At 38.7% G+C, this 12,785-nt stretch overlaps 2 protein-coding genes across 2 annotated transcripts; both read right to left on the bottom strand.

Annotated features, from left to right (window-relative positions):
* Positions 1 to 40: 40 nt before the first annotated feature.
* Positions 41 to 4,753, bottom strand: LOC116735290 (hemicentin-1). Its single transcript, XM_032587057.1, has 10 exons — positions 4,527 to 4,753; positions 3,404 to 3,679; positions 2,970 to 3,275; positions 2,556 to 2,855; positions 2,210 to 2,461; positions 1,741 to 2,103; positions 1,424 to 1,657; positions 1,096 to 1,320; positions 735 to 998; positions 41 to 614 (listed from the first exon to the last, which is right to left on the bottom strand). Exons 1-10 carry the CDS (start codon positions 4,609 to 4,611, stop codon positions 427 to 429), a joined length of 2,493 nt encoding a protein of 830 aa, XP_032442948.1. The 5' UTR covers positions 4,612 to 4,753; the 3' UTR covers positions 41 to 426.
* A 158-nt stretch (positions 4,754 to 4,911) lies between these two features.
* On the bottom strand, positions 4,912 to 11,554 carry angptl6 (angiopoietin-like 6). The gene is made up of 7 exons (XM_032587064.1): positions 11,343 to 11,554; positions 9,681 to 10,129; positions 9,450 to 9,587; positions 9,156 to 9,360; positions 6,655 to 6,848; positions 6,148 to 6,418; positions 4,912 to 6,062 (listed from the first exon to the last, which is right to left on the bottom strand). The coding sequence occupies exons 2-7, from the start codon at positions 10,101 to 10,103 to the stop codon at positions 5,878 to 5,880; spliced, it is 1,416 nt and encodes a 471-aa protein (XP_032442955.1). The 5' UTR covers positions 10,104 to 10,129; positions 11,343 to 11,554; the 3' UTR covers positions 4,912 to 5,877.
* Positions 11,555 to 12,785: the final 1,231 nt, after the last annotated feature.

Below are 12,785 nucleotides of genomic sequence, written 5' to 3'. Positions count from 1 at the left end.
CTATTTCCTTCAGCCTCTTCTCCCAGCAGATACAAGCATGTTGAAAGTCTCTTTTTAATAGCCAGTAGTTCAAGTCAGGAAGAACAGTGAAGAGTTTAGAAAGAGATACAATGAGATACAATGTTTCAAGTTAAAATAAGTAGCATTAATTACTCCATTTTTTTTAATCCAGTATTTTGAAAGATGTACGCTGATAAAAGTCTCATATTTTAACACATTCAAAAACCAACAATGAAAGAAAAAAAATACTAATGCAATGAAATGAAAGAGTTAAAAGTCTATTTAAAAGCTGAAACACAACAGAATAACATGAGATGTTTATTGTAAGCTCAATTTCTTGGCTAACATATCTTTGAGGCATACATCACTTAACACATCATTCTTTTAATCAGTAATAACGTTTATTTACACGCTACTTAACTGCCTTCAATTCAAGCTTTCACCATTCGCTTCTGTCGTCCCATTCTCTACAGTGAATCTGGCTTGCAACGGGAAATTATATCGTCCATGTTTCTTGCGGCCCTTTAGTATAAAACCAAGTACCAAAAAAATCACGAAGACTAGCAGGACAAGTAGGAAAACCCACCAGTGCTGGAAGAGGTCAGTGGACTTATCTGCAAAAGAAGAAAAAATAAAATAGCTGAAACAATAGCTTGCATCTCTTTGTATAATTTTTTTTTCATCCTTTGTGACATTAGCAATATTACTTAATTTTTTCTTGCACAGAATAATACCTTTTAACAGCAGAGTGGTTGATCTTGTCACTTTCCCAACTTTATTCGTGGCAACACAGATGTAACGGCCTGCATTAGTAGACGTGGCTCCTGTGATGGTTATGATCTTCTGGCGCCCCACAGTGGACGCCCGTACATTCTCTGCTAACGAGTCGTTACATTGGATATCAGGCTTGGGGTTCCCGTCAGCTTCCCAAACTAAAGACACATTTCCGTCTACAATAACTCCTGTGGTTGTATCTGGCTCTGTGAACTCTGGGGGATCTATTGAATGGAGAGAAAAATAAAAGACTTCTCAAATCATGTTTAAGTTCTTTGCAGCCACAGTGGGCATAAAGTAAAGAGTAAAGTTTTGACTTACATAAAATGTCCAGATAAAACATGTGCTCAGCTGTTCCATGTTTGTTGAATGCTTTGACTGAATAGTTTCCACTCTCATTTTTTTTCCAGTGCTGTGGAAAGTGCTCTTTTCCATTTTTAAACCAAGTTATGTTAGGGAGAGGTAAACCCTCTGGATTACACAAAGGTTTCGGTGTGTCTTCTACTTCAACCTCATACAGCATCTGACAGGAAAGTCTGGGGGCATCTGTAAAAAAGACATCAAAAATACTATTCAAAATAATCAACTGTTTTTTTGTTTTTTGGGGGGCTTTATTGTAATAAAATGTAGTTCTATGTTGTAGACCCACATTCAACTGTGATGTGAACATCAGTGTTAACCTGTCCCATTGAGTTACGCGCTGTAGCTTTGTAGATCCCAGATTCAGCCCTGGTAAGGACCTTGAATGAATCAATCAGTGTACCATTGTAATACCACTCAATACCAGGTGGAGGGTTCCCATCAGTTTCACATGGCAAATCATTCAGGCGGAAGCTATTTTCCACACCAACATAACCAGGGCAATTTTTGATGGTCGGCTTATCTGCAGAAAATATAGTATTTCAGTCATTTAAACATTACTTGGTAGGTATAGAAACACTAAATATAATGCGATGAAGAACCTACAGTGTACAACAGTAGTGTAAGGTTCTGACGCCATGGAGGGGGGCACCAGTGGCCCTGCAGGGCCAAACTGAAACTCAACCTCACATCTGAAAAGTGATCCATTGTCACTTTTCTTGACAGTGAAAGTATAGATAGATGATACATTGCACAGTCTCACAGTGGGGTCGTTAAGGCATTCTGGGAGTGGCGTCACATCAGAGCTTTTTAGGTAATCAGTGAGGACAGTTTTATCATCTTTATGCCACTTCACCAAGAGCTTTTTTGCAGGGGCCACACTGTAAATGTGGCACTGCAGCTGATGCTCTTCGCCTTCTTTCTTTGGACCATTACCCGCTGCAGAGACTGCCACAGAATCTGGAAGCTCTACAAAAAACAAAATAAAACAGTACAATTTATAATATTTCCACCACTGAATGGAAAAGCTTCCAGGTTGAAACAGTTAAAAGCAGAAGGCGTGGTGAGTACTCACTATAAAGAGTGATGTTCGGTTTCATTTTGCACTGTTCATCAGTATCCAGAGTGACGAAGCAGAAAGGTTCCACGGTGAAATCTTCTAGTTTCTCAATCATCCAAGTGACACTAGGAGGTGTACCAGAAGTCTTGCCAACTGCAAACTCCCAGTTCATTAAAGCAGGGTCTTTGCTGGTTGTGCTGCAATTAATCGAAGCTGAATCTCCATATTTCACATAAACTTCGGAGGGCATCACAGTTAAGCCACAATCTGTCATTGAAAAGCCAAAATTTTGAATCATAACTTTGATTTGGTGCACAATAAGAAACAAACCTTTAACAGTACTATCAGTAAGAAAGCATACTTTCAGATGCCTCAGGGGTTGGCATGACTGGAGGGTCTGTTGTTGTGTCATTTTCTTCCATGTCAACAAAGATGTTCATAGTTGTTTTTCCCAGAATATTGGTAGCTGTGCAGCTGTAAATTGAACTGCTGTTAACCTGGGTAATGTCAAGCCTGTTTGTGGTTTCTAGCATAGGCTGTTCATCAATGGTCCACTGATACACAGGAGGTGGGTTCCCCTCTATGTCACAGAGCAAAGTTGCATTGCCACCCCAGGCCATAGTGATGATCTTGCTAGAATTTGTCCTTAGCACAGGAGCATCTAGAAAAACAAAAATCAAGTGAAAATTTGTGTTGGTTGAAATTCTAATAAAGGCTTTTTGGAACCGATCATTTTAAAAAGATAATATTATTTTCAGGCAACATTTTTACTCACAGCGTGCTGAGAGACGATGTGTTGTAGAAATAACAGGATGTTGTGGTTTTAGTTCCCCAAATTTCAGTTGAACTTCACATCTAAACTCAGCAAATCTCTCTTCCCGGCTGATGTTGACGCCCAGTATGTAAGAATTTTTTTCTGGCTCTTCAATCGAATCCATAAAGGACTTAAAGGTTTTGTTATTTCTGTACCACGTGACAGAGATGTTTTGAGCAGGGGCAACATCAAAGACATCACAGTGTAGTTCGTAATCTGCCTGCTTTGCATTTCCATTCCTCATAGAGAGCATAACCTTTGGGTTCTCTATAAAATAATAATAATAACAATAATAATAATAATAATAATAATAATAATAATAATAATAATAATAATAATAATAATAATAATAATAATAATGCAAGGCTTTTGTCTCTAATTGACAAGAAACTTACTGTATACGGTGATGTCAAGGTCTTCACTGCATTCAAGGGTTTCATTTAGCTTTATTCTGCACTCTGCCCTCATTTCAGAGTCTGACACTAATGCAACACAGGAGACAACATGATCCTTTTGCGTATTTTTACAGCATGTTTTTCCAAGGCATAGGCTCATCTCCTCGAAATCTATTTCTGTGGTGTTGCAACTTGCATAAAGTTGTGTTCCATTTTCTATGATTACAGGAGCATCCAAGGTCAGGATAGTCATCGGGGTGCAGGTGAGGTCAGCCCCTGTTGATACAGAAATAATTATATGAAGTAGTATTTTCTGCCCTCTGGTGGTATTGGTTATGTTGCACCTCTTCTGCCACCTTTTCTAAAAGTGACGGAAAAGGTGCAAATTCTGATATTCATTTTGGTTTAAACGATACAGACATGCACATTTGACAGACAAAATAAATAAATCTCAAATTAATTTGGCAGGCTACAATAAACAAGTTATTGTTCTAGAACTGTCCAAGTCACCTTTGTGTGACCTCAACCGTCAAGAGAATATAGGAAATACCTCCTTAAGTTCAATTAACACAAGAAAGGCAAATTTATAGATCATTTCTTTTTGATTTATGAAAGCTCAAGCACTCAAAAAGCAGTCTCATTTGAATACAACATGTATTTCTGGAGCTATAAACTGTAGATATATGTTCTTGTGCAGTCAAAGTAAAATATACTTTATCACCACACCCAATTTCTGCAGAAAGCCCAAGTTATATGTTTAGCGAAAGGTGATATATGACTGATTTAACACCTACCCCTCCCACTAGAATCACACTATTTAACTCCTAGAGAACAGAGAAGTGAAAGACATTAACTTTGTAAAACTTCATTCTCACAACCATCAGTTATCTAATACCAAAGTTGTAAGAAATTATTTCTTTAAGCTTAATTGTCTTTAACAAAATTTTCCATTTCTAGATAGTAGTCAGTTGCCTCAAAGAGTAACTGAAACAAAAAATGATAATAATGAAAACTAAAACAAAATCTACCTCGACATCACAACCTTATCCCTAAAATAGTAATAAACAAAACTTTAAAATAGTACAAAGCAATCATACAACCTCACTACACTGTTTCCACTCACCACAAGGTAAAAATGAGAGCAGGAGGAGGCCCAACATCCCGAGAGGCAGCATGCCGGACTGGCTCACAGGTGGATGGGAGCTCATGAAGGAGGTGAAAAGTATTTAGGGAGGATCCAAAGAATGATGGGTTTTGTAGCTGGATGAGATAAATCCTGGCCAAAAACTGGCCCAGCATGTGCTGACAGTTGAACAGCTACTATAGGAAAAAAAAAAGCATACTACCGGGTAAATAATCCGCCCTATTGCACAGGAAACAGGAAAGGCTGGTGCAACCGTTCTTTTTTCTCTCCGCCCTTTAGTGCAGCTTCTGATGATGTTTTGTTTGATGAAACTGTGATGAATGAGATCATGTGGCACAAAATTTCATATAAAAGATGTAAACGTAATTTGTAAAATAAGTTTGCAGAGTTCCCAACCTTTGAGTGGACGTCAAAGCATTTTTTATTGTGTTTATTTTTAAGAAACAAGTGCAATATAGGTTTTGATCAATAGTGCCTTCTCTTGTAAATGATTGAACAAGCTGGCCAGTCAAAGCTTTATAGCTTACTTTAAGAGACTAATGCTATTGCCAAGATGTAAAACTTTCTTTGCTTTAAGATTTCCATGATATCTGAAGGTCCAAACTGTTTTCTAAATGCTAATCCAATGACTGTGTTGATACATACTAGATAACATCATACAGAATCCTTTTGATAAAACTGGAGTGAATCACTGACCACTAATAGTAGCCAACAGAAATAAGAAATCTGGTGATGTGGCATGAAATCAACAAACTGTCTCCATGTAACAATAAAACCAGAGATGACTACAGAGAGAAGGGCATGTAGAGAGAAGGACTATAGAAAGAAGGGCACACAATGCAATTATAAGACTGACCAAGAGAGAAGCAACAGTTTTAAAAAGAGACAGAGGAAGAATGATCTAATGTGTAAAAATATCAAAAAATATTCTAACCACATTCTGTAGCTGCATCATTGAACACATTCTGATCAACCAAACCTCCGCGTAGAGCTGAGGCAATAACACCAAAAATGTCAAACAACCACAGAGAGATCAGGGAGTCAGAGAAAATTGTTTAAGTCCACAAGCAGCAATGTAGGAAAAGTGTTTTTGCTTTGAGTGCAGCCTCTTTCAAAAACTTGAGTCAGCTATATCTGAGCAGAGAGAGAAGGAAATATCTGAGTCACACTCATGACTTAGTCATCATTTGTAACTCAATGATTTATATCAATTAAGGCATCTGTGTTAAAACATTTCTATAACTATACATTTTATTCATAATGTTTCACTTTCTCTGCATCTTCTTTATCCTTGTCAGTGTTATCCTGGAGAGTTCCTGCAGTAATGCAGCTATGTGGGTTTGATCATCATGGAAACTTTCTTCAGGGAGTAGGACCCTCCATGGAACTCAGCCCAGTAGACCCCATCTTGGTAGCGGCTTCGATAGTGTCCACCCCGATACCACACGCCGTTCAGATTGGAGTGTGCGCACATGTGATACCACCAGCCTCCTTTCTGGTAATGAGCGCAGTTACCTGATGATGCGAGAAACACAGTTATTGACACAAAAGGTCAAATCATTTCAGAAAACTGCTGGACAGAGACAAGATGGGGACAAACCTGGATAGCTGTCCTTGTCGCGGTCCAGAGTGGTGAAGGCCTTGTTGTTGTGCCATGACAGGGAGTCTCCTGCATTGCCATGGTATTGTCCCAAGCGCAGGCGGTACCAGTCGTTCTCCGGTTCCAGGTGGAAGCTGTCATATTCAGCAAACACCTGCCGGTCCTGCCAATCTTCTAAGACCACCCGGAGTTTGTACTTGGCCTGCTGAGTCAGCCAGTAGAGGTGTTCCAGGCCAAGCCAGTACTCACCATTTAGGTTTCCAAAGCCTTGCTGTAACAACGCAATGCAAAACAATTAGGGTCAATTTCTATAACTTTTACTTAAGTAAGTAATCTAATACACCTCCTAAATGACTCACTACTAATACATCTGTCTGTCGATCAATCGATCGATTGATCTATTGTTTGTCACTCTGTTTATCTATCTATCTATGTGGTTGTTGTTCTAAACTGTAAAATTTCTCAGCCTTGTTGTGTTTTTCAGACTTCAAAGTTGTTTGGTGTTACCTTATACTGCTCCCAAGTCCTGAAGAAGTTGACTGACCCATCCTGTCTCCTCTGAATGACAGTCCACCCACCCTGAGCCTGACTCTGCTCACACCAGGCCTGAAAGAGTCGGTTGGCACTCTGAAGATGAATCAGGTAAATCCCACTGGTGGTCTCGCCTGAATCCAGAACATGCTGGCAGTCCCGCCATGGCCCTAAACAAAAGAGATGTACTGTATGCAACCAATATAATGCTGTTAGAATACCTTGCACAATAATTCATCATGTGTTTAATTCCGATATGTGACTGGCCAACAGAAAGTGGTGTGTTTGTGAAATAAAGGGAAAATAGTATATGGTTTTCTAAATTGTATACAAGTACAAATCTGAATTGTTCAGATCAATGCAGTCCCTCCACATTAAAACTTTTAGAGCCAAATTTAAATTTAACACTGGCATATTTACTGCTTCTCTAATTATTGCTCTCCTTGTTCATCAGATTAGGGAAACTTCAAATGTTTATTATATGAACTAACCCTGTTTTAAACTTCTTTTCTAACAATCCTCTGAGACCTTTACAAGATAACTATTTTCATCCTGAAATGAAATTGCACACATGTTATTTCTCCTTACTAATTAGTCAACTGGTTGCACTAGGTTTAATTTTGAATATTAGTTTTGGGTGAACACTTTTCACTGGGGTGCTGTTCACACCTTCGCCTGCTACTGCTCTGACATTTTTAGGCCCGAGCAGGCCTATTGTAATCGTACTGTTTCTTATTATTATTACGATTCTGCCCCACTAAAGAAGGGGCTGTTTGGGGGCTTCATCATATTCAGGTGCTGACCTGCGAGGGCCGCCCGACGTCGCTTGCGACTCTAATTTTGTTTATATTTTCATATTTTTACTTTTACTTTTCATATCATCATTTGTACTTTTCTTAAGAATTTTTTTTATCATATTAACACATTTCTTCACAAGAAGCAGGATGGCAGTTTTAGCACTTTTTTCCATAGTGAATTTAAACAAGCTTTCACGGAAAATGACAATGTGTGACAGTAGAGCAAATTGCCAGGAATAAAAACGCGAGTTAAAAAAACACAGCTAATTAGCACTGCTGAGAAGCATCAGGTAGGAGAACCTTAGAAATTGGAGGAAAAAGGGAGGGAAAAAACAGCAACAGAAAGAACCAGTCACCTGGAAATGTATGAAAAGGGCTAGCCGGTATTAGCATCCTCCATTTTGCTTCTCCTTTTGTCTGGTTAGAATGTATGTATGATTACAAGAGGAGAGAAAAATAAGCCTGATGTTCCTAAACCCATACCGGTTTGCTGTTCTTTACTAGAGCCCTGCTGAAGTCAGATGGCTTCAGGGAAAGCTAAAAACTGCACTAAAATCACACTTTTATTCATAAAATAAAAATTATCATATCTTTTTTTTCTTTCAATTGACAATGGTATATCTCTAAATATTTATTGAATAATTTGTAGACGTTTTAGTTGCAGACAATTGTGGATTAGTTGTGCTGGTGTTTCTGTTCTGTGGACTAAAATCCAAGCTTGGGGTTGGTAGATCAAAACACTGTGCAGCTTCCATTTATCTTCTTGGACGTGGGGAATTTGATAAGGTGAACATAGGAATCTGCATGTATACACAGAAGAACAACTCCCACACAGTGAAATACTAAAGTGCAACTATGACAAGCATTTTCACATGAACTGGATGTAGCAACAAATTCTCTTTACTAACACTTTACTTGAAGGGGTGTGCATAAGACTGACATTACACAGTCATAAACATGACATAACAACGGTCATGAACGTGAAGAAGTCTTTATGAATGTTTAAGACTGTTGTCATGAAATGTCTTTCGGTAAATAATGACACTTTAATGCAAAGTTGATTCTTTTAATTGACTTTTAATGTACGTTTTAATGCAACTTTGCATAAAAATGTAGTTATTTAACAAATAATGCTAAGTTGACACTTTTAATGCAACTTTTAAAGCATGTTTGCATTAAAAGTGTCATTATTTACCAAAAGACACTTAATGACACCAGTCATAAACATTCATGAAGACTTATTCATGTACATAACAGGTGTTATGTCATGTTTATGACAGTGTAATATTAGTCTTATGCACACCCCTTCAAATAAAGTATTACCCTCTCTTTTATCACACTTGGGAACAAAAAAAGAGCTGTGGTCGCTTTCTGTCCCCTCAATCTTGAAATAGTTTGTACAATTGTCTGCTAGATGTGTAATATAAAACACCAGCAAATACTGTGGAACAAATGTGTGTTCATTATAGAGGCCATGTTCTGGCAGACGCTTGGTGTGTTTGACATTGTTTAGGTTTTCCCAAGAAGATAAGACCTCTATCAGCAGGTCACTGACCCCATCAGCTTCTGCTTCTTAGCTGAGAAAATAAATAACTCTGACAGAAGTAAGACCTGTTTGTGTTTATGCACAAAGTTTGGAGTTCAATCAGATGCTCTAAAATGTGCTTTATGTTGTTGTACCTGGGGATTTAGTGACAGGGAAGCCAACAAAAGGCAGTTCAGTAGGAGGGCTGATAGTAGAGAAGGGTTGATCTCCGACTGTTTCTGCTTGCAGTTGGTGTAAAGGAACACTCTGGTCCCTCTGAACGTCATTTGTCAGGATGGTGGCCTTACCGCTGTAGTTGTGATGCTCATTACTACGATTTTTTGGGGGTTCAGTCAACACCTGTCCAGACCAACACAAAATAACGCCTGCTTATTTGCTGACCTTCAGACAGTAAAATGTTACATATAAAAAAATATCATGCTTCTTACCACTGAGGGCTGGCTGGAATCCCTGCACTGGCACTGTTTCTCCAGTTTGGTGATAAACTGGTTCTGGGAGCTCATCATGGAGGTGAGTGCTCCATATTTCCTCTCCAGTTCCCTGTAGCTACTGGACACCTGCAAAGCCTGTAGTTCCCCGCCAAAAGCAGAAAACATGAAGATGAGCTCGGTATCTCAACCAATTGTAAGATGCTGCATTCTATGCAACTCTTGGCTCACATGTGTTGTCGCATTCAGGAGAAGGCTCTCCAACCTTTGGTGCTCCAAAGCCTGGTCCTTCTTATGGATGACTTCACTCAGCAGCTGGGCGTAAAGTTGGGCAATACGGGAATTCATGCTGCTGCTCTCTTTGCGCAAGGCTCTCACCTCTGCGGCAAGAGACCCTTCATGCTCCATTTGACTCTGGAGCTTCTCCAGTTGTTCCTGCTGTCGTTTGAGCTCCAACTGCAGAGCGACTACCTCTGATTGGTTGGGCATTGAAGAGGGGGTGTTCAAACACAGAGCTCCTGTGATTTTTTGCTGTGGAACAATGAAGGTGTAGGAGCAACGACCTGCTTTCAGACGCGAGGACGCTCCAGCTTTTTTAGTAGTCACGCAAAGGATGAAGAAAAGGGTGAGAGATGCTGCCAGTGTCCTATCCATTAATCAGTCGAATATTTGAGGACAACCTGATGGTGAAAGAAAGAGGAAGAATGATCACAAAACCAGTAATCTTTGACAGTGTGCATAAGGAGATAAGTTTCTTGAGGACATGCAAGGCAAAATAAGCGTTTACAAACCAACAAACGGCCTTCAAAGGAACTGAAATTATCACACAAGTCAAACAGATTAAAGAAAACAAAACTGTGATCCTTTATTTTTAAAATGTTTGTTATAAATGGATATACTGGGCGTTTTTTCAGAGTTTGCTGTTTTGTTGTCATAAAGATTAAGGTTCTACCTTTCCCCTTAATGCAATCACCCAAACCAGAGAAGTAAAGAAACAATTTATGTCTACATTAGGAAAAATGCTTGACTTTCCCAGAGGTCATCTGACTTCAACTTCTGAGAGGACAAGATGGAGATCAACTTGTGTTATGCTAGTTTATTGTTATCCTCTGTTGAGACAGTATAAACGTATGAGTTCCAGACTCAACAAAATCATTTCTCTTAGAACTAACAAAATGTTCTTTGAATATGTTTAAACTTTTACATTTCATCTTAAGCACAATCAATATATACGTGATGTAAAAGGAATGTGTTAAAGCAACACAAAACATGAATGTAAAGAATGTAAATAACAGCATGGGCAGTAAAACTTTAAAACTGTAAAGTGTGATAATGGTTACATTAGACATGCAGAAATGTTTAAACATGGATGTATAAAGGTAATATTGATCATGTTGTGCTGACTGATGGACCCAAAATCAAATTCTCTTTGGTGTCCCGTCAGGGGTGTATTTTGATAAGGGCACTTTGACTAAAATTAAACCTGGTTTGAATTATCAAGCTCTGGTTTTGTATTTTACATTTTATGCTGGAGAAATGTAGAGCCTTCCCTTACATACCATTTGTTCTTGCATTCCTCACCTTCCTGAAAATTGTCATATCAACAACAAAAAGGATGACAGTCAACACAAACCAGACAAAACCAACATCCATCTGTCTCTGGATCAACAGCACAGATAACCTGACAACACCATGAGCAAAGCAAACAGGAAACCACTGATACATGATCTTGAAATGCGCAAGAGTCTCAATGAAAAATGCCCATAACAATGTTTTATTTGGTATTGAGACAACTGTTGTTGCTCTTTTGCTCCATTTAACTTTAATTAGAGATAAAATATATGCAAGGTTTAAACATTCTTCTGAGCAAGGTTGGACATTTTAATAACTTACCTTTGTAAAGGAAATGTACAACAAATGTCCTTTTCTGTAGCAGCAGCCCAAAGTAATGTCAAAAAACTTTTAAAAGTTTAAAGCTGCACACTTTGAATGGATGAAAAGCAGTGTGTCTCCACAATCAAATCTGAAAGCGTATAGGTTTGGATCAAATCAGCAGTCAGGTTTTTCAGAAGCCACATTTGCTCTTGGTCCGTAGAGTTCCTCCTGTGTCAGGATCTCTAAAGAAAGAGATACGTAATTACAAAGTATCCCAGTGCCACTGCCTTCCTGCAGGCTCAGCTTTGTACTCAGAGCAGGAATCTGAATGTCTCCTCCCTCTGCCATCATCTGTTATCCTGCCTGCCATGAATTCACTATTACGACAGACAAGAGCACTAAGGCGTTGTGTTGAAGCTGTAGCTTCGAGTCATACCCACCACCCACTTCACAGATGATGCCCATCTTCAATGAAGACTAGTTTCATTAAAAAAATAAACATACAGTTCTTAGGCGTTTTTGCTTAAATCTTTGTTTATGTTGTGTCAAATTTGAGTTTTTGCATTTGTTGCTGTGAATAATACTTACATTTTAGACCTTAAATCATATGTTTATAACTTTCTTGCTATTGCAGGAAATGGGCAAGAATAATCAAAACAAGACATAAATCACACATACATTGCCTCTGTCCAAACTGTGAATCGAGCAACTGGGTTTTAGGGCTTGCTCTATTTCATATAATGTAATCTGTGAATGACTTTGTTTAATATTGCATGGGCTGTTGTAAAGTAACATGTGACATAGACCTATTTTGGTTCTTTCACATATGAGGGCAGTTGTGAATGTTAGTAAGGACAACTCCCAAAAATGTATCTTACTCGTGTGTATCTGTTTCTGATCGATAGTGTTACGGCCGGTGGCCTGGTATGTTTCCTTTGTCTCTTTCTTTTCTGTATATCTGCAGCTTTCTAATGAAATTAATTCCATTGGGAACTGGCTGCAGCCCTAATCCTCCTGCGCCACTCCCTGAGGTCTACAGCAGAGCTGATTGGCTCACCAATTATCAGCTCCACCAATCCCTGATGAATCCCTCCCTTTTTAAACCCAAGACTTCCTGGGAGAAGGCACAGCTGATTCTTTACTGAGACAGCTTGCCACTTTGCCAGGTGTTTGTTGACTGCTGTATACTGCATTGTCTTTTTGTGAGCTTGTGTAAATCTTTGTTACCTGTGATAGTCCCTGTGAGGGCTTTGTATGTAAGCTTATAGTAGCCTACTAATAGTAGGCTACTAGAGTTTTGTTTGTTGTTAACCTTGTTTGTTGTTAACCTTAGGTTTTGGTCCTATTTTGTTTGGTTAAGACATTTGGTTCCAACTCTGGTTGTTTTGTGGATTCCTGTTCATTGTTTTTCTTTTTGGTTATGACACCTTAACTTTTGACTGTAGAGTTTTTTTACCTTTA

This window comes from Xiphophorus hellerii, chromosome 16 (assembly GCF_003331165.1).
Source record: "Xiphophorus hellerii strain 12219 chromosome 16, Xiphophorus_hellerii-4.1, whole genome shotgun sequence".
Classification (NCBI taxonomy): domain Eukaryota; kingdom Metazoa; phylum Chordata; class Actinopteri; order Cyprinodontiformes; family Poeciliidae; genus Xiphophorus; species Xiphophorus hellerii.
Note: the sequence above shows the minus strand (reverse complement) of the source record. Positions and strands in the feature narration are given on the sequence as shown.